The sequence below is a fragment of the Vulpes vulpes genome, chromosome 4, assembly GCF_048418805.1.
Source record: "Vulpes vulpes isolate BD-2025 chromosome 4, VulVul3, whole genome shotgun sequence".
Classification (NCBI taxonomy): domain Eukaryota; kingdom Metazoa; phylum Chordata; class Mammalia; order Carnivora; family Canidae; genus Vulpes; species Vulpes vulpes.
Genome location: NC_132783.1, coordinates 95,795,504 through 95,817,787, shown reverse-complemented (window position 1 = coordinate 95,817,787; position 22,284 = coordinate 95,795,504). Strand labels below are relative to the sequence as shown.

At 38.5% G+C, this 22,284-nt stretch overlaps 1 protein-coding gene across 1 annotated transcript in view; it reads left to right on the top strand.

The window, feature by feature from the left end:
- The window catches only part of SIMC1 (SUMO interacting motifs containing 1), an 81,126-nt gene extending 58,844 nt beyond the window's left edge, over nt 1-22,282 (top strand). The window contains exons 8-10 of the mRNA XM_072756550.1: nt 12,209-12,365; nt 12,471-12,555; nt 21,441-22,282. Of these exons, the coding sequence (XP_072612651.1) occupies nt 12,209-12,365; nt 12,471-12,555; nt 21,441-21,703 (505 nt within the window). The 3' untranslated portion in view covers nt 21,704-22,282. The remainder of the gene's footprint in view (nt 1-12,208; nt 12,366-12,470; nt 12,556-21,440) is intronic.
- The last annotated feature ends 2 nt before the right edge of the window (nt 22,283-22,284 follow it).

Below are 22,284 nucleotides of genomic sequence, written 5' to 3'. Positions count from 1 at the left end.
AGGAAAAAAATAAATGAATGAATATGAATTCATGAATAGTTGCTAGCACAGGAAATAACCATGAGAGAGCCATTGTAACCCTTGGGGAAATTATCTCCATCAGCTCTATGTCTGACTTCTCATGCCTAACCCCTAAACTCCCAGTTGGCAGCCAAGACTATTATACAGTTCTGGTTCTTCTATTAGAAGAAAATGTCAAATCAAATAGTGCTGTAATCAAGATTTAATAAAAGTACCCCACTAAGATTAAGAAAAACATTTATTGGGTCCCTGCAATGTGCCTGTAATTGTCTGTTATATTTTCATGAAACTATGATGTTATTCTCCCTATTTAGCAAATGAGAAAAATACTCAAAATAAGGAAATAATTAATCCAAAGTTACACAGCTAATTAGATTCATACATATATAAAGCCAGGACTTTTTAATCCCAAGTTCAGTATTCAAAGAAGTTCATATGTTATAGCAGTCAGATCAAAAGAAGTGTACATAAATGTCATGCTTGCTCTATCACTTTGTCAGGATTATTTCATTTGGGTCCAAATCCCATACCATTCATTCATTTAAGCCCAGATTCTTATGAGAGATGGGAAATCTAAGGAATGGGTAACTATAAACACATTTAGACTTAACACTGACAAAAATAATTTAAATAAAGCCTGATCCTATTTTAAAACTCAGAATGGGCAAATTGACAATCACCCAGATTATACTAGAATATAATTTATATAGCCTTTACTTTGATTTATTTAAAATTTTTTTAAGTTCAGATATATGTTACATACAATTTGTATAACTAATTTACACAAATATTCCATGGGTTTTGACAAATGCATAACCGTATGACCTATCATGTTCCAATGGTTCATTGATAGTATATACAAATCCTGCAACCTTGCTAAGTTCACCTATTATATCTCCTGGGAATTTTTTTTTCAGTTTTCTTGGGATTTTCTATATACACAATCATATTGTCTACAAATAAAAACACTTAAGTTTAACATCTTCCTTTCCAATTAATATTCCTTTTGCTTCTTTTTCCTGCCTTATTATATGGACTAGTAATCCAACAGAATGTTGGAGAAGTAGTAAGAGCAGACATCCTTGCCTTATCCCTGATCTTTGGGGAAACATTCAGTCTTTGACCATTAAGTGTAATGTTAGCTGTAGATGTTTCATAGGGGTCCTCTATCAGATTGAGGAAGCTTCCTTCTATTTCTAGTTTATTGAATGGAGTGCTTTTATGAAGAATAGGTATTGAAATTTGTTAAATATATTTTCTGTATCTATTGAGATAATCATAATTTTTCTTCTTTATTCCATTGATGTGATGAATTACATTGATTAATTTCCTAATGTTAAACCAACCTTCATTCTGGAATTAAAAAATTGTACTTGGTTGTGATATGTTACCCTTTTTGTGTATTGACAGATTCCACTTACTAATATTTTGTTAAGGGCTTTCTCATCTGTGTTTACAAAAAAATATTGATCTGTAATTTCATTTTCTTATAATGTTCAACTTTACTCATATTTAGAGAAATATAAATTAAAAACTACAGTGAGATACCATTTTTCACCTATCCAAATAGAATTTTGAGGTACAATAAATACACTCCATTAGAGAAGTTTTAAGAAACCAAGTACTCACACATTGCTGGTGGTAATGCAAAATGGTACAAATCTATCAGGAATTTTGCAATATCTAACAAAACTAAGTGTACATTTACCTCTCGACTCAACAATCTCACTTCTAGGAATTTGCCCTGAAGACACACTTCTAACAGTATGAAAATACGATATGTAGGATATTCATTACAGCATGGTTTGTAATTGTAAAATATTAGAAACAACCCAAAAGCCCATACATAGGGCAGTGGCTGAATAGCTGTAGTACATCTACCAAGTGGAATATTAAGCAGCTATAAAAAAATAAAAATTAAAAGTAGGAGCAAAATTACTGAGCTGATTTCCAAAATATATTGTTAAGAAAGCAAAATACAAAAGAGTATGCATAGTAAGTATATGTATCTTTTTGTAAGAAGGGAGAAATTTTTAAATGTGCATGATTATCCTCATTTGTCAAAAAAGTTAAGATAAATGGCAAGTTAAGATAAATGGCAAACTAATCAAATTGCTTATGTACAGGGAATGGATGGGAATGGGCTGGAAAGGAGAAAATGTAGGCCAGAGTAATACTAGTGGTGGTGTTGGTGGCATAATACTTCCAAGTATACTTCTTTGTATAGTTAAAACTTTTAGGCTTTAGGAACCACATTAATGTTTTATATTCTCAAAAAAGGAAAATAAGTTAACAAGAGAGTTGAAAGATATATCAACAAGGGAGGGCCTAAGATGGAATACAGACACAAATTAACCTGTGTTTTAATAACATAACTGGAGTGAAGGAAGGGGTGTGAGGGAGAACAAGCCCAAGTAACTTTTTTTTCAGTTTTTATTTTTAAATAATTATGGATTCATAGGAGGCTGCAAAAAAACAAAACAGAGAGGTCCTATGTATCTTTCACTCTGTTTTCCTCCAGTGATTACATAACTATAACTCTTACATAACTATAGTACAATACTATATATTGTATTACAATGATTATTACAGTGATTACATAACTACAACTCTTAGATAACTATAGTACAATATCACTAACAGGAAATTAACATTGGTACAATCCATAGAACATATACAGATTTCACCCATTTTATATGCACTCATTTGTGTGCAATGTGATCACATGTAGATTCATGTAACTATCAGCACAATCCAGATATACAGAACTGTCCCATCTCCACAAGGATCCCTTTCCTTTTATGGCCACACCATCCATCTTCCCCAATCCCTGGCAACCACTAATCTTTCCGAGTAATTTAAAACATAGTATTTGGACTAAATACTCTCAGGCTAAAGAGAAAATGAACTGTAAATAAATACTGAACTCTAGTTAGTAGATTCTTTTTCACAGAGGTATGAGTTAACAATTCAAAAACTATCTTATATGTATTCTAGGATTAAACAAATAAATGTATTGTGGATAATGAAAGCCAAGTTTCTTATGGTCAGAGAAGAGAGTTACACATATGAAAAGGGGAAAGGATAGAAGGAGCCCTGTGGTGCTAGATTGAAATTGGAGGTATCAGTATGAACTTGTGGTTTCTAACAAATATAGATAGATAAAGGAATAGATATAGATGTGTGTGTGTATTCATACATCTTTTTCCTACCTCTACCCACTGAGAGAACATAGAAATAATTACACCTTAGTAGCAATAAGCTCACCTAGTACTCAGACATTTGTTTCTAAATACCAATTTACAGTAAAAGAAACCAGAGTTTCTTGAAGAAGAGGATAATTGCACAGCTAAGGTAGGGAAAAATACAAGATGAACCTGGAACATCTTGTGCCAGGAAGTAAGGAAATGTTCAAAGGATGTTCAGAACATGGTAGGGTAAAGGGCTTCTACTGACCAAATCTGGGATAATTTAGGCATCAAAATAAATATTGAGAGTAAAAGACTGTAACTATTAAATAAAATAAGAATCTATGATTCTAATACTGACAAGAAGGAAGGAAGAGAAGGGATGTTCTTCCTTACAGTTGAAAGCCAACTAATAAATGTAAAAAGAAACAATGAATTAGGAAAAAATGCCACTTGACAACCATCATAATAGTTAATTCAGGTATGAATGGATATTAAAATGGTGAAAGTTAAACAAAAAAAAATGGTGAAAGTTTGTGGAGTATCAAGGTATTTTCATAATCTCAAGGTATATTGCCATAAGATATTCATTAATTATAATGGGAAAAATAATAACTTTAGAGTGGAGGCATTACCTTAGTCACTAAGTGTTCAAAGTTAGCATTAACAATAAGACAAGTTGGCATCGTATGCCTTTTCATATGATGCACTGAGAAAAACAATATAATTCTTGCAATACTCTTGCCCAAAAATGCATAACCTCAATCTAATTGTGGAGAAATATCAGACAAATGAGAAATAGTCTATGAAAAAAACTGACCTGCACTTTTTTAAAATGTCAATGTCATGAAGGACAAAATGAAGTTGAGGAACTGTCCCAGTTCAAAGTCAAAGGACTTGCAAAAACAGTCAACTGAATGCAATGTGTAATCTGTGATTTTCTTTTGCTATAAATAGCATTATGAGGGCAATGAAAAAAATCTGATTAAAGTTCTTGGATAATATAATAGCATTGTAATAAAATTAATTTCCTGATTTTGATCATTGTATCTAGTTATCTAAGAGAATGTCCTTGTTTTAGGAATTATACAGTGAAGTATTTAGGGGTAAATGGGCATGATGTCTGCAACTTACTCTCAAGAAGTTCAGAGAAGAAAACTGAAAAACAGAGGGAAGGATAAAGAAGATGTGATAAGCATTTGGTGAAAAGTATTAAGGGTGTTTGGGAATTCTTTGTACTATTCTTGCAACTCTTCTAGGAGTCTAACAAAAAGTTAATTTAAAAAAAAGGTATATTTGTTGTAAATATTATATAATCTGGATTTTTTTAGTCATCTGATAATCCCTGCCTTTTAATGGGAGTTACTTATTCTATTTACATTTAATTGTTGGTTTTATATCTGTCATCTTGCTTTTTGTTTCCTACTTGTCTCTTTTGTCCTTTGTTCATTTTTACCTCTTTTTCTGCCTTCTTTTGGATTAAGTATTCTATTATTTCATTGTATTTTCCTATTGGCTCTTAGCTTTTTTTTTTTTTTAAGATTTTATTTGTTTATTCATGAGAGACACAGAGAAAGAAGCAGAGACATAGAGGGAGAAGCAGGCTCCTATGTGGGACTCAATCCCAGGACCCTGGAATCACAACCTGAGCCAAGGCAGGCACTCAACCCCTGAGTCACCCAGGTGCCCCAGCTCTTAGCTTTTTATAATTAAAATTTTATTTTGACATAATTATATATTTGCACTAATTATAAGTAATAATACAGAGAGATCCCATGTACTCTTTACACAGTTTCCCCAGTGATAAATATATTGCAAAACTATAGTGCACTATCACAGCCAGCATATCAAGATTGATACAAGCCAAGATACAGAGCCTTTTCATCACCACAAGGATTACTCACGTTGCCATGTCATAGGCATACACACTACCCACCCCCACCCTATGTTTTCTTAACCCCTGGCAGGTAAACTGATCTCCGTTTTTATATTTTTGCCATTTCAAGAATCCTTTTTTAAGATTTTATTTATTTATTTGAGAGAGAAAAAAGAGAGAGAGAGAGCACAAACAGGATGAGGGGCAGAGGAAGCAGAAGATTCCCTGCTGAGCAAGGAGCCCAGTGCATGACCTGAGACAAAGGCAAACGCTTAACCCACTGAGCATCTTCCTGCAAGGGTCCCTTTACATACCCAAGCACCTCTCATTTCAGGAATATTTTATTTTATTTTATTTATTTTATTTTTTGTTTTTTATTTTTTTTAATTTATGATAGTCACAGAGAGAGAGAGAGGCAGAGACACAGGCGGAGGGAGAAGCAGGCTCCATGCACCGGGAGCCTGATATGGGATTCGATCCCGGGTCTCCAGGATCACGCCCTGGGCCAAAGGCAGGCGCCAAACCGCTGCGCCACCCAGGGATCCCCTCAGGAATATTTTATAAATGGAATTATACAGTATATAACCTTTTGGGGTTAGCTTTTTTTCATTCTGTATAATTCCCTAGAGATTCACTCCGGTTGTTATGTGTATCAATAGTTAATCAGTTTTTATTACTGAATAGTATTTCATGGTGTGAATGTACCATGGATTTTTCTTTTTAACTACCCCTTGAGGATATCTATTTCTTTACAGTTTAGGACTATTAGGAATAAAGCTGCTATAAATATTCATATATTTCACATAAATCTTCATCTGAACATAAGTTTTCACGTCTCTGGAATAAACGCCAAGGAGTATGATTTTTGTATCATATGTTAATTGCATGTTTAGTTTTTAAGAAATACCAAACTGGCTGTACTATTTTACGTTCTCACCAAAAACATATGTGTGATCTACTTTCTCTGCATCCTGGCCAGCATTTGGTGTTGCCACTCTTTTTTATTCTAGCCATTCTAATAGGTTATGGTGATATCTCATGATTTTCATTTTTATTTCTCTAATGGCTAATGAATTTGAACATCTTCTCATGTGCTTATTGCCATCTGTATAACTTTACTGAAATGTCTCTTTTTTTCAGTTTCTAAGTGGATTGTTTGCTTTTTCACTGTTGAGTTTTGAGAATCTTTCTGTATTCTAGATACTACTTTCTTGTCAGATCTGTGGTTTGCAAGAATTTTCTACTATTTTGTAGTTTGTCTTTTCAGCCTCTAAACAAGATCTTTCACAGAGCAAAAGTTTTAAATGTTTATAGAATACAACTTAGCAACTTTTCCTTTTATGGATAATAGTTTTGTGCCAAGATTCCTTGGGATTTGTTTACACAGATGTGTGTCACTGTGTCATCTGCAAACAGGGACAGTTTTATTTCTCCCTTTCTAGAATCTTTATGCCTTTTATTTCCTCTTCTTGCCTTTTTGCACTGGCTAGAACTTCCACAACTATATTGAATAGCAGTGGTAAATGCAGACATCCTTGCCTTTTTTAATGATCTGGGGGAAAGCATTCAGTTCATTATTTAATTATTTATTAAAATATAAACCCATCATTAATTATGATGCTAGCTATGGGGCTTTTTGTGGATGTTCATTAACAAGTTGAAGAAGTTCTCTTTTACTCCTAGTTTTCATTATGAGTGGGTATTGAATTTTATCAAATACTTTTCAGCAAATGTTTTAATGTTTGCTCTTAGCATTACAATATGCATCCTTAACTTACTATAGTCTGCCTTGAATTAATATTATATCACTTAACATATAATGTAAGAATCTTAAAACTGTATTTCCATTTACCCTACTCATCCTTTGTGCTTTATTGTCATACATTTTACTTTTATATAGCTATAAACTACAGAACGAAGTCATATTTTTGTTTTAAACACCTACTTGTTTTTAAAATAAATTTAAGAGATGATGTGGGGAGGGTCTTTTTATTTACACACCACAATACTGTGATTTATACTAAGAAATATAGATTTAGTCTTCATCCCATTTCTGGCACAGAGCTCCTAAAACTCTTGGACTTCCTAAGTGAGAAGAGAGAAAAGTGTTTTTTTATTATGTTAATGAGGTGACTTTTGGAATGTCCCTAGGGTAAGAGTGGGAGCTGGTTGTCCAGGAACTTTGTCCCAACCCCCCAACTCCTACCCCATCCACTCCTACAAGGAGGTGAGAGGGTCTGGGGATTGAGTTTAATCACAAATGATCAGTGATTTAATCCACCATGCCTATCTAACGAAGCCTCCATAAAAACCCAAGAAGACAGGGCTCTGGAAGCTCACAGTACAGTGAACCCAGGGAGAATGACAGCCTCAGAGAGCTTGGAAGCTTTTCACCCCTTCCCACATACCTTACCCTATACATCTCTTCCATCTGGCTGTTCCTGTCCCTTTATAAAAACTGGTAAACTAGTAAGTAATTTTTTTTTTTTTTTTAGTTTTATGAACTGCTCTAGCAAATTAATTGAATCTGAGGAGAGAGACCTGGGAACCTCTGATCTACAGTCAGTCATCCAGAAACACAGATGACAATCTCAATGTGAGAGTGGCATCTGAAGTGAGGAGGGAGGGAGTCTCATAGGACCAAGCCCAGAGACCTGTGGGATCTGATGATGTCTTCAGGTAGAGAGTGCCAGAATTGAGTTAATTGCTTGATGGTATTACAAAAAAAAAAAAAAAAACATACACGGGACCCACACAGTTACCATTTCTGGTGTTCTTTCTTAAAAATTCAAGTTCCATTTGATGTCATTTCTTATCCACCCAAAGAACTTACTTTTTAAAGTACTTTTTGTAGTGCAGGTTTACTTGTAAGAAATCCTCTCAGCTTTTATCTGAAAATGTTTTTATGCCTTCAATGAGGAATGGCATTTTTACTTGATGTAAATTCTAGGTTGATAGGTTTTTTTTTTCTTTATTTTAAAGATGTTCCATTTTCTCCTGGTTTGCCAATGTAAAGTTATTAGAATATCTAACTATTGTTCCCCTCTATGTCCATGGGTCTTTTTTCTCTGGCTGCTTTATTTTTGATTTTCAACAATTTGGTTATGATACCTACGTGTGATTTTATTTACATTTATCCTGCTTGGGGTTTACTAAGCTTCTTAAATCTGTGAGTTGGTTTTTTTCATCAAATTTTGAAACAGTTTGACCATAATTTTTTTGCCCCAAACTCTCATCTTATTCTGGGGATTCAAGTGCATGTATGTTGAATTGCTTGACACTGTTTCACAGATCAGCAAGGTTCTGATGTTTTCTATTTGCTTTGTTTTGTCTTGACATTTTTCTCTATTTCAGTTTGGATAGTCTTCAGGATCCCTGACCTTTGCTTTCACCTTTGCTTTTCAGTGCCCGGTGTGCTATTAAGCCTATCTGGTGGTCTTTTTTTTTTTTTTCTTCCCATTTCAGATATTATATTTTTCAGATCTGGAGTTTCCATTTATTTCATTTTTTATAGTTTCTGTCTCTCTTTGCTGATAGTCCCCACCTAGTCACTCACTATATACATCTTTGTCGATTGGTTGGTTGGTTAATTTTGAACATTTATAATAGCTGTTCTAAAGGCCTTGTCTACTAATTCTAACATCACTGGACTTTGTTCCTCTGGACATTTTGCTCCTGGTTATGAATCATATTTTCCCACTTTTTCCTATGTCTAATAATTTTTTGCTGTTTGCTGGACATTATGAATGCTGCCTGTTTTTTTTAAAGAGTATTGAGTTTTATTCTGCTATGCAATTGATTTGCTGGCAGATTAGCTTTTTCCTGCTGAGGGTTGTTTCTAGCATTTGTAAGAGTGCTTCTAAAGCAGACCTTGTTAAAGGGCTTGAGTCTTGAGGCTAGTCCTTTTGGGGTCTCAAATGAAGGCCCAGGATGTTCAGTGAGGTCTCTCCACTCTGGCTCATTGAAACCCCAGTGTCTCTCAGCATTGGGAAATCTCCAGAATCTCCACTCAGCTCACAACCCTCCAGTTGCTATTCTTTCTCAGCTTTTTGAGCTTCTTCCTGCACATGTGCCAAGGTCCCCTTTACACACATTTCTTAAACTCCTTCTCCTCCAACACAAATTCCAGCCACCTCAGCTGTCCTGACTGCCAGTCTCTGCTCTGCCCAGCAAGCCTACTGTTTTGTGTTTGGGGCCCATATTTTCCTCTGCCTTAGTTAGAAAATGTCCCCCATAAGAAATCTGGGATAAATGTGGGGTTTACCACTTTTGTTTCCCTTCTTTTAAGAATAACAATACTTTGGGGACGCCTGGGTGGCTCAGTGGTTGAGCATCTGCCTCTGGCTCAGGGTATGATCCCGGGGTTCCGGGATCGAGTTCCGCATCAGGCTTCCTGCGTGGAGCCTGCTTCTCTCTGCCTGTGTCTCTGCCTCTCTCTGTGTGTCTTTCATGAATAAATAAAATATTTTTTAAAAAAGAGTAACAGTACTTTGAAGCAGCTTGTCCAATGCCTGAAAATAGTTATTGCATATATTTCTCCAGTTTTATAATTGTTAATGACAGGAGGGTAAATCCAATACCAGGTGTTCTATGAATCTAGATGTTGACCTTCCTCTATATCTTGTTTTTGAAATTCAAATATCAATTGCAATAGATATTGTACCTCCATTTCCTACTATGGCCAAGGCATTAAAATTACGTTTTTATCTTTTGTATATTTCTGAGTTTGCCACCTGTGGATTATAAAAACAAGACAAACACAGGCCCTAGAAACAAAATTAGAAGAGAAGATACAGTTTGAAATAAAAGGTTATTGAATAGGAAAACTGTCTTGTGAGAGAAATAGGCCAAATACAGAGTAGAAATTGGACTTTTTTAAAAGATTTTATTTATTTATTTCAGAGAGAGAGAGTGCACATAAGTCTGCCTGAGACTCCCCTCTGAGCATGGAGCCTCATGCAGGACTCAGTCCCATGACCCACAAGATCATGACCTGAGCTGAAACCAAGAGTTGGGTGTTTAACCAACTGAGCCACTCAGACGCCACTAGAAATTGGACTTAAAAAGAATTTGGGGAATATCTTGCAAGTGTAATCATTTGGAGTTCCTTGCATCAAAGAAGAAAACTTGTGGGGCACCTGGGTGGCTCAGTCAATTAAGCATCTGACTCTTGATCTCAGTCCAGGTCTTGATCTCAGGGTTGTGAGTTCAAGTCCTGTGTTGGGCTCCACACTGGATATGGAGCCTACTTAAAAAGAAAGAAGAGGGACACCTGGGTGGCTCAGTGGTTAAGCTTCTGCTTTCAGCTCAGGGCGTGATCCCAGGATACGGGATCGAGTCGCACATCAGGCTCCGTGGGGGGAGCCTGCCTATGTCTCTGCCTCTCTCTCTGTGTTTTTCATGAATAAATAAATAAATCTTTAAAAAAAAAAAAAAAAAAGAATAAAATTTGTCAGAGAAGATATAAAATGATTTTCAAATCACTAAAGAGATAAAATGGAGTTTCACAAATATTATAGACTTTAAAACTTTTGAATATGGTGCCCGGATGGCTCAGTGGATTAAGCATCTGCCTTTGGCTCAGGTCATGATCACAGGGTCCTAGGATTGAGTCCTACACCAGGCTCCCTGCTGTGCAGGGAGTCTGCTTCTCCCTCTCCCTCTGCCTGCCTCTCCCTTGCTTGTGCTCTCTAATAAAGAAATAAAATCTTTTAAAAAATAAATAATCTTTTTGAATAGTAAGGCAAAGGTTAAAAATTTTCATTTTGCTTTATAAACTTTGCTTTTATACGAATAATATATGTGCCTGGTGCAAAAACAAAAGGAAAGGGAGAAAAGAAAAGTGAATAGATACTTTGTGATTTATCATTTTTATAAATGGCAGTGAAGAACTTTCTATTTTTCCAAATGTTGCAAAACTACAAAGGGGCAAGATGTTGTAGGAGAAAAACCTCTTGGATTGGGGATAGCTTTGTTCCTCATTGCTGCACCTCTTTATATGTTCACAAGCTATCTGCTTCCAGAACTGCTCTAACCAACAGACCTGACAAGGACTGACAAAAACCTATAAGCTAACACTTTCAGGAAGTCCAGAGATACAATCTGTGCATCTGAGATTTATAACATTCTTTTGGAGGCTGACATTGCTTTTAGAACAATGAGCCACGTGGGTGGCTCAGTCAGTTAGGCAACTGACTCTTGATCTCAGTTCAAGTGTTGATCTCGGGTCGGGGGTCCAGTTTCCACACTGGGTGTGGAGCCTACTTTAAGGAAAAAGAAAAAAAAAGACCATAGAACAATGAGCTAGATTAACCTTCCTGAAGCACAACTGCAGCTTTGTAGCTCTCCTTCTCTGAGACTCTGAATATGCTCCAGTCCACCTTTGCTGGTCAAGCCCTGCTTTAGGCAGAGTGACAAAGTCAAAGGCAAGAGTCCCTCTGCAACTCTCAAGTCCTAGACTTGAAATTTAAGAAGTTGCAATGCCCACAGCTGTGTACTTTTTACTTCTTTCTTTTTGTCCAGGTTTTTCCCCCTTTGGTGTAATGCCTCCTGCCTTGAGCCTTTTTTGCTCCTGCTAGACCACTGTCCCATGCCTCCTCCTCCATTAGAAGGCCACACGAGGTCCCCTGACCAAATGTACTCCCTCCTGTGTGTATCTCTGGAGCACCACAGGCAGCTCACATACAGGTGCACTGGCCCTACATTTTATTTAGGTCCCCACTGCATACATTTGCCTCTATTCAACCATCAGCTTTTTGAGAGAAATGCCTTATTTGGTGTATCTTCATATTTGCTGTGCCAAACAGTATCTGGAACATTGTGGACATTTAGAAAGATTTATTCTCAGTATTAATTCTCTTACAATATGAACTTACTCTTTTTAATGTGTCCTAAACTTTTCCAAGTATCAAAGACTTTCCCTCTTTTTGGCAGTTGTTAATTCATGAACAAATCCACCTCTGCCTCCTTCACAAGCTTCTTGTGAATATGTAGGCCTCTATCATATTCCTTCTTAGCTATCTCTGTTTTAGGGCAAACATTAGAGCTTTCAGGGGGAATTGTGGTATATGTTACCTTAAAGTGATAGTGGTGATGGTTAGCCCTCTTTCTCTTCTCCACACAGGGAGATGTTCTTTACTACCATGGAAAGCCACCTTCTGCGCTGCAAAGTGTTAGAAATCATATTCCTCCACAGCTGTGAGACGCCCACCCGCCTGCCCTTATCTCTGGCCCAGGCCCTCTACTTTCTGAACAATTCCACATCACTGCTCAAGTGTCAGGTACATGCTTCCCCGCCTCAGTCAGGCCTAGAACACCTTGCCCTTCACCCTTGAGCATGTAACTAAAGAGGGCACCTCCTACCAATTGCTTTCACTTCTCCGCAGTCGGATAAAACCCAGTGGCAGACGTGGGATGAACTGGTTGAGCACCTGCAGTTCCTGTTATCCAGTTATCAGCATGTGTTAAGAGGTAAGCATGTGTTAAGAGGTAATTTGTTCACAAACAAGATTGTATGGGAGTCTCACAATGGCCATTATTATGAATTGAAGTTACATGGGGGATTCTAATTTGTTAGCCGAAGTAAAGCATCGTTCCTTGGTTATAGCTATAAAGAACAAAGAATGGCATGTTTGGAATCACTGCTACAAAACAGAAGAATTCACATATTTTTGTTATGGCAGATAATACAGTGGTCCTTGCAATTATTAAGTTGTATAGGTAAACAGAAGTCATCATACCGTGAGAACTATTCTGCAATGACCTGATTAGCCCTGGCATCTTACCCTGGCCCATCATTGCAGAGTGTCTGTTGGGTCATTTGTTCATTGGCTATGGACATTGTAAACATCTGTCAATATGATACAAATCCAGAGCAAATCAGTGGCAAGGTAAAAGCATAGCATACATCTTGCAGAAGCTGTAAGATACTCTAAAGTCTGTGAAAGTGGCTTTCCTTAAGTCCCAGGCAAAGCCAGTGATCAAGGAGGATCCAGGAGAGTTAGACTAATTAATGTTCAGGAAGTAAATACTGACCAGGGTAATAATAGAATAGCCGCTTCAAATGAGAATGATTTTATTAGCCAAAGATTAATAAGGCCCTTGGGAAAAATGATGTAATTATTAATTCTAAAAGGAAAAATAGTTACTTTTTTTGCAGATTTATTTATTTATTTATTTATTTATTTATTTATTTATTTGAGAGCAAGAGAGCACATACAAGCAGGGGGAATGGGAGCAAGAGAGGGAGAGAGAATCTCCAGCAGACTCCCTGCTGAGCATGGAGCCCAAAGTGGAAATCATCCTACAACCCTGAGATCATGAGCTGAGCTGAAACCAAGAGTCAGGCATTTAACCAACTGAACCACCCAGGTGCCCTCCAGAATAGTAACTTTTTAGGGGAGAAAACATATTTCTCTTAATGTGATGCCCTGAGAAGGACACATCATCACTTAGGTGCTCTTGCCAAAAATCCATAACCTGAATCTAATCACAAGGAAACGCCAGACAAATTCACCCGGAGAGACCTTTTACAAAATAATTGGGCTGTACTCTTCAAAAGTGCCAATGTCTTAAAAACAAAGACAGACAGACAGCCCAGCCCGGGAGGCTCATGGGTTTAGCACTGCCTTCAGACCAGGGTGTGATCCTGGAGACCATGGATCGAGTCCCACGTCAGGCTCCCTGCATGGAGCCTGCTTCTCCCTCTGCCTCTGACTCTCTCTCTCTCTGTGTCTCTCATGAATAAATAAATAAAATATTTTTAAAAAATAAAAGACTAAGAAACTGTTCCAGATTAGAAACAAACTAAAGCACATTTATACTAAATGTAAAACATGATCCTGGATGAGCTCCTGAACCAGGGAAAAGAAGCTATAAAGTATGTTACTGAAATGATTGGTGAAATTTCAATGGATTAGATCATAGTATTAAACTAATATTTAATGTCCTATTTTTGATAATGATCCTGGCTTATGAAAATAAATGTCCTCAGTCTTAGGAAATCCAGATTGAAGTACTAGAAGGTGGAAGGACACAATGGTCTACTCCCTCTGAAATAGTAGGAGGGAAAGTACATATTTATACATAAGTATATGTAAATATATAAATAAATGTATATATAAGACAAATTTTATATTTACTTACCATGATCATGTTGAGGTTAATTTTAGCTCAGTAATGCCACTGGGGAAGGTACAATGGCCTTTATCCCCTCTCGGGTCTGGAACTGAGGAAGCTATTGTAGAGAAATAAAAAACAAACACTGAATTTAAGACAGATTTGGGTTTGAATCCCAACTCCACCACTTACTCTGCTAACTTTATGTCTCTAAACCTCACTTTCTTCTATGAAATGGGGACAGTAAAATAGAATTTCCAACACTGATAGTTAACAGATGGGAGAAAAAATAGTGAGGACTCAGTCCGTGGTAGTTGAATCTCAGGCTGCTTCTTTGCCCACCAGGAGTAGGCTACAAAATCTCTTATGTTTCAGGCTCCTGTAACTAAAACTTCAAAGTGTGTCGTCAAGGCCATGAGATATGTGGTTGTGTAGTTTGTGCATTTTTTAGAACCCTCAAAGAAAGGTACATGTCCTTCTCAGAACAAAGCCCCAAAGGCAAATTCCATGTTATATGTAGCCTCGTCAAGGTTTACATAATTGTTCTTTTGGAGATCAAACAGAAAGTTTAATATTAAAGCAGCCTGATTTTACTTAAAGTTCACCTGAACACTCCTTATTTACTTCTGTTTTGCTTCCCAGGGAATACAGCTGGGCCTTGGGCAGTAGTGACTTAAGATGGAAATGGGACCCACTTTCATTCCAGAATCTTTTTATGCTTCTAACAAGGGAGAGGAAAGCCTTTAGACTAGTGTATATTAACCAAGAATAAATGAGGTGTGTTCCAGCGCTATTTTATCCTTACCATTCTCTCCACTTTCTTTGGAAACTGAGAGTTAAGAGGGAGAAAAAAATATTTAGAACCAATAGTTTGGAAACAATGTCCTCCAAAGATAGCTAAATGGTACCCTGAAATGGTCAGTATCCTTGTTAGTAGGCTTTTTACCATAAGGGCTTCTTAGTCACCTCTGCCCTCTGCAAGTGGTCTGAGGACATTGTGGAAGACATTTGGGGTCAGCCTGAGTTGTACCATGGGTGAGAGAAGGGAAGAGGATGGGGAGCCCAAGCTTGTCCTTTGCTTAGGGGAACGTGTTAGCATAGGGAAGAGAAGAAGACAGACTAGGTAAGTTCGCATACCCAGACATTTGTAACCCAATAACCCCGTGAGGGTGAGTATCATCCCCTTTTTATAGATGAGGAAACAAAGGCTGAGAGAAAAGTAGGTGCAGAGCCAGGATTCCAACCCAGGTCTGCTGCCAAAAGTCTGTGTGCAGCAAAAAGATGCTGGAGGGAATCATTAGGGGAGATTAGAGGGAGAGAATCTCAGGAATTTCCAACCCCTCATTAGAAACTCTCTGTATATGGTGAAATTACTTCTGTACAAACCCTTGACCTTGGGGAGAAGTATATGCTGAAGCCCCATATTCTGTAAATATTTCCAAAGGAAGCAAAGCAGCCCCACAGAGGCAGAGATGCTGGGCCACCCACTGAGCTCGCCTTCTCTGGCCAAGAGAATCAATCCCACCATACCCCAGCTCCATAGCCATGCAGCTCAAGTTTGAGCCTCAGCAAAGTTGCAAATTGCTTTATGCCATGAGCTCTCCTGATACTTGTGAATTAATACCTCTTATTTTGAAACTGTGAATGCTTAAGAATTTAAACACCCAGTATTTAAAGGAAGAAAATACCTACTTTTCCTGAATTCCACTTGGCTAGACAGCTTAGGCAGGATGGCTTACAGAAGTCAGGCCTCAGTTCACACTGAGGAGAGACACCAAGCCTTCCTACAAAGAGCCCTGTTCAGAGAGGAGAGAAAAGCAGATGCAGACAAGATGAGTTCAATTCATATATCCAGGCAAGAGATATTTACAAAATGCCTTCTGTGTGCCTGGCTTATTGGGAAAACTTCAACGAATAAGACCAACATGACCCCTGCCCTCACAGAGCTTACTGTGAAGAGATTGACCCTAAACAAATAATCACATAACATATAATTACAATTAAAATAAATGTTCAAGGAAAGGAGAAGTGTCAAAAAGGCACCTAATCTATCTTTGGAGGGACCCACAAAGGTCTCTCTGAAGAAGTGGTACTTCACCTTGGATAAGAAGTATTGGTTGGGCTCCTGGGTGGCTCAGTCGGGAAAGTGTCTGCTTTTGGCACAGGTCGTGATCGCAGGGTCCTGGGATCAAGCCCCACATCCAGCTCCCTGCTTCATGGGGAGCCTGCTTCTCCCTCTCTCTCTCTGCCCCTCGCCCCCAACACCCCTCTCATGCTATCTCTCTTTCTCAAATAAATAAATAAATGAATAAATGAATAAATAAATAAATAAATTCTTAAAAAAAAAGTGTTAACCATGTGAATAGGGCAGAGTTTTCCAGGATATTAAAAAATAGCATGTCCAAGGGCCCTGAGGCAAGAAGTTGCTTAGTGAGTCCAAAGAACGTAGAACAAGCTAGTAAGACTGGAATATAGACAGCAAGGGGAGAATTGTACAAGAGGAGACTAGAATAGTAGATGGATAGGGCATGAAGGGCCTTCTGGGCCATGTTAAGGAATGTCAACTTGATTTGAAGAGTGAAGAGAAGCCATCAAAGTGATTTTGCATAAGGTTGCTCTGCCCGAGGTATGGCAAGTAGTTTTAGTTTTGCAGAGGACTGAGAAGGTCCTGGGAGGGGTCATGGTGGCTTGAATGTGGGCAGTGCAGCGGGGAAGGTAGTGGTTGGAACAGAAGCACTTTGAAGATCAGTTTGTCAGGGTTTGGGTGGCTGAGGCTGAAGTATGACTCTAGGCTTCAGCCACTGCTGACATAAATGGAGGAAAATCTGCAGAGAAGATAAAAAGCTCAGTGTAACTGTTGGGTTGGAGATTCCTGTAGTGATGATGATGATGATAAAATAATAATAGTTCCCTTAGGGGATACCTGGGGGGCTCAGTCAGTTGAGGTGGGACTCTTGGTTTTTGGCTCAGGTCATGATCTGAGTCGTGAGATGGAGCCTTGCGTTGGGCTCCACACTCAACGTGCAATCTGCTTGAGGTTCTTTCTCTCCCTCGTCCTCTGCTCCCTCATCCCCCTGCTCTTAATAAATAAATAAATATCTTTAAAAATAATAATCATAGTTAGGGTATCCCCAGTGGTCCAGCGGTTTAGCGCCGCCTTTAGCCCAGGGCGGGATCCTGGAGACCTGGGATCGAGTCCCATGTCAGGCTCCCTGCGTAGAGCCTGCTTCTCCCTCTGCTTGTCTCTGCCTCTCTCTCTCTTTCTGTGTCTCTCATGAATAATAAATAAAATCTTTTTTAAATTAAAATAAAAACTAAATATAATAATCATAGTTATGCCTAGGAACCTGATAAATAATAATAATAAGCAAAACATCTTGACATCTTGCATGACATTGTGTCAAACTACCCTTTGCATAAATCGCCTTGCGCAGTGTTCCCAATAGCCTCTGACGTAGGACCTTTCATGCCTACTGAAGCAGAAAATCCAAGGCCTTGCCAACTGGACCAGAATGGCTGAGGTCCCCTGGCCAGGAGTTCCTCCCCTTGGACAGGCTTGGATGGAAACCACCACCACTTGCCTGAATGTCCCCTATTACCTTAGGAAACTCCAGATCCTTCCTGCTCCCACCCCAAGTCTTCCCTGTTCCCTCTCTTCAGCCAGTTCTTTCCATTTCCTCAAAGTCATTTAGTATTTTTCAGAGTAGCATATGCCTTAAGAAACTCCATTTTACTGAAGGGTTTTTGTCCCCCTACACCCAGTCTCCAGCAGCAGCAGAGTAAAGCAGAGCACACTCCAGGCTCGGCACCCTCCGGATACTTCATTTGCTCTCAAAGGCCAAACTCCACGTGGCTCTGCGGCCAGCCTATCTTCCAGTCTCATCTGCTACGGCTTTCCCTTACCACTCACATTGTATCTCTAGTTCTCAAAACAAGCTTTTTCCTGCCTCAGGGCACTTACACTTGCTGTTCTCACTACCTGACCTGCATTTCCCCTTAGACCTTTGCACAATTGCCTCCTTCTCATCCTTCAGGTCCCAGCTCAGAGACCGTCCCTGACTAGAGTGGGCTGCTTCCCTCATCCCCCAATACCACTGTTTACCACAGTATCCGATTTATTTCTTTGATTGTACTCACCAAAACTGTAATTGTTTTTGCTGGCTAATTAACTGTTAGGCTTCCCCCAACTAGTCAGTTCATCAGGGTTGGGCCCCGGTCTCAGAGACTGGCGCACTTCCAGAAGCATTGTAGGTACTCACTGGAATTTTTGTTGATTGAATGTTGAAGGGGCCCTGATAGGACATCTCAAGGCAGTCTTGCTTCCTGTTTCCTTTTCAGACACTGTAGTGTATTTGTTATACTTTTTTTCACTTCACCGTTAAGCCCAGTGCTATAAATTTAGAGGGACTTTACCTGAAAAGATACCTGAAGGTTGAAGAAAAACATACTAAGCATATTATTTGAAAATGTAAAAATAAGTTAATTCTGTATTTCCCATATTTCTGGATAAGATGTAGTTCAGTCCTAATAACTGTGCTAGAAGAGGTGCCATTGTCCCCATGTTATAAATGAGGAGATGAAGAAAGTGATGTGCTAGCGAATGCTGGTGCATCTGGGAGTCCGCAGGTCCTCGGATCTTTCCTCCATCCATTCACTTTCTCCATGACTTGTGCTCCTTTGCCTGAACTCCCTGTACTTCCAGAATCCTATTGGAGCTGATCTGTGGATTTGGATGAAGACCTTTGTAACTTCTTTTACTTTTCCCCAGTATTTTTATTTTTGGACCTACAGAAAGGTTGAACGAGAGGTGCAGTGAACACCCATTTACCTTTTATGTTGATTCACTGGCTAACATTTTGCCACATTTGGTTTATATATTGATCCACCTAAATAATTTCTTTTTGATAGTTGAGAGTAAGTTGTACCATCATAATTCTTCATGCCCAAAGATACTTCGACCTAAGGGTAAGGATATTCCCATACAACCACAATTCATTATCGCACTCAACAAATTTATCTTCCATAGAATATTCTCTAATATGTCCTAGTAATATCCTTTATAGGTGGCTGGTTTTGTTTTGAGCCAGGTAACAATACCACACATTGTGTTCGGTTGTTGTACGCTCTTTGGTCTTTTACACACTTCCCACCCTTTCCTTGTCTTTCATAATACAGACATTTTTGAAGATCCAGGCCAGTTGTCTTGTAGCCTATCCCATAATTGGGGTTGTCTAATTATTTCTTGTGATCAGAGTCCTGTTAAATCCTATCGGCAGGAACTCTGAAGGTTACACTCCTTCCCAGTACATGACAGCAAGAGGCAGTAATATCAGTTTGGTCCCCTTATTGGTGATCATTTATCACCAATAAGGGGACCATTGGTTAAATGTGATCATTTGGTTAAGGTAGAGTCTATCAGATTTCCCCACTGCTGTCTTCCGTTATTAGTAAGTCCAGAGAGTGAAACTTTGAGACTGTGAATATCCTATTCAGCCTTTCACTTAAGAGTTTTAGCACCCACTGATGATGGTTCTTACCGGAATCAGTTATTCCAAGAGTAAATTAGAAAGTGGTTACTTTCTAGTTATACACTGCTTCTACAGTTATTAACTGGCCTTTTTCTGCAAAAAAGATCTTTCCCTTCTTCCTCCCCTCCTTTTTTATTTACTATGGACTGGGCACTTTTTAAAACTTAATGTGTATAATCCATTTTTGTCATTATTTTTTATGACCATGTCCAAAATGTAGCCAATAAGAGGCCTCTTCAGGCTGGCTTGTTCTTTTGACATGTTCCCCTGTGTGTATGTGTGTGTGCGTGCGCAGGTGTGCTTCCCCCCACTATTTTTAAGCACTCCCTTACTTTCTTATAAAATATGTTCCAGGTTCACCTCGTAATTTCCTTGCCATAGTCCTAGAATCAGCCTCTCCTCCCAAAAAAATTCTCGTTTCTCTTGGTAGGGAATGAGGGAAAGCATTAAGAAATCAAGATCTGGGTGCTAAGTATGCTGATTACTACTGGGGTACCAGCTTTTAGACCCTTCTGACGACAGAGCTAGTAAATTACATAATTTGTTTTAGAAATATACGTTCAGGAACACCTGGGTGGCTCAGAAGTTGAGCTTCTGCCTTTGGCTCAAGTCGTGATCCCAGGTTCCTAAGATCAAGTCCCGCATCAAGTTCCCCACAGGGAGCCTACTTCTCCCTCTGCCTATGTCTGCTTCTGTGTGTCTCATGAATAAGTAAATAAAATCTTAAAAAAAAAAAATGAGTTCATACCAATACCTCAATTTCCACTCCCTCAGAATTCTTCCTCTCTTCCTATTCTGTAACTGAGTCACTCTTCTCCCACTGCTGCAGAAGGCCATTGTCTTCTGAGATGACTGGCACTGCTGTCCACAATCTGTTCCAGCTGATTTTGTGTTTTTATTTGGCAGGTTTTTTTTTTTTTAAGTTGTCCTCAAATCAGAAATATGAAAGACTTTGTCCTAATGTAGGGCATGATCCTGACACCCAAGGCCAGCTGCCAGCTGGCACCCCACTTCTATCCCAGATTGCCTTTCTCCCCAGCTCTCTGTCCAACTGTTGATTATGTGATTCTTCTGATAAGCCCATTCTCAAATGCCAGCGTGTCCATATCTACCCCCTGCCAGCCCTCCCCACTTCTGTATTTAAAGCTTTCAAGGCCCAATAAAATATTACCTGCTGTCTGGAAAAAAAATATATATATATACCCTTATTTTGAACATGAATATATTTATTTGATCTATCATACAACATATACAAAACTGTTTCTTTTAAACAATTATTACAGCAGACCAACACTACAGCAAGCTAAGAAACTAATTCAATATTTCTTTGCAATTCTTTTTATACTTAGAATCAATCTCCCTGAAGATACTAAAAAATCACATGAGTGTTTTTCAAGTGGTTATATCAACTTGAAGTATAGTTGCATTGTTTAATCTAGGGTCATTATTTAAATCCACAAAGATGAAAAACTAAGACAATGATAATCTGTACAATTTTAGTATGCAAAACTTGAGGACCAGAAAGCCAAGAACAAAGGACTTTTGAGAAATGGAGTGACCACAGATACTTAAATGGCCTTTGGCTTGTACTCCAGTAGCCACCAGTCAAGTCTTTGCCCAGACCCTGCCTACTAAAATTGGACTTCTACTTAAGTCATAAAGGAAAAAAAAAAAGTTCAGAAGAGTTCAACTGACTTTTTCCTCTTGCAGAGCACTTACGGAGTTCAGTGATTGATCGAAAAGACTTAATCATCAAAAGGATTAAGCCCAAGCCCCAGCAAGGGGATGACATCACAGCGGTGGACGTGGAGAGGCAGATTGAGGCCTTCCGCAGCCGCCTGACCCAGATACTGGGGGAGCCGCTTGCGCCCCAGCTCCAAGACAAAGTGCACTTGCTGAAGCTCCTGCTCTTCTACGCGGCTGACTTGAACCCTGATGCAGAGCCTTCGCCCAAGAACTGGAGCAGCCCCTGAGGCCCTGCTAAGCACTGAACACCAAGAATACCTCTTGAATTCTATCTCCGACTACTTGCAAGTTCTAAAAGTAGCTGAAGTAGTTAAAAATCTTACAGGACCAAACCTATCTTATTTATCTGTAGGTTATAATGACTTTCTAACGCTTTAGTAAATACCTTTTTTTGATATTCTATCCTAGCCTGTTCTCTAATATGGCTTAAATATACAAGGTGTATATATTTTTTAATAAATTATTTATCTATACTTTTTTGGAAACAGGTATTACTATATGCATTATATGTTTAACATTTCCATTCAACATGTGAAACAAGAAGCCCTCTGCTGAACAAATTCTGGACATCAATGTATGTCATTCAAGGTACCAACAACCTGTTTCGGAAAAGAAAGACTCATTTCTCCCTGATGGAACACAAACATCCTATAGTAGAGCTGTTCTATTGCCTATGAATTTGACTTTGTGGCCAGTCTGTTAAGATCTAACGTAATGGGGGTGGGGGATAGAAACAAAGGAATGGAGTGTGTTACAAATAATTTGATGTTAAAAGGATACAATAAAAAGGCAACGGTTTTTCAAAATG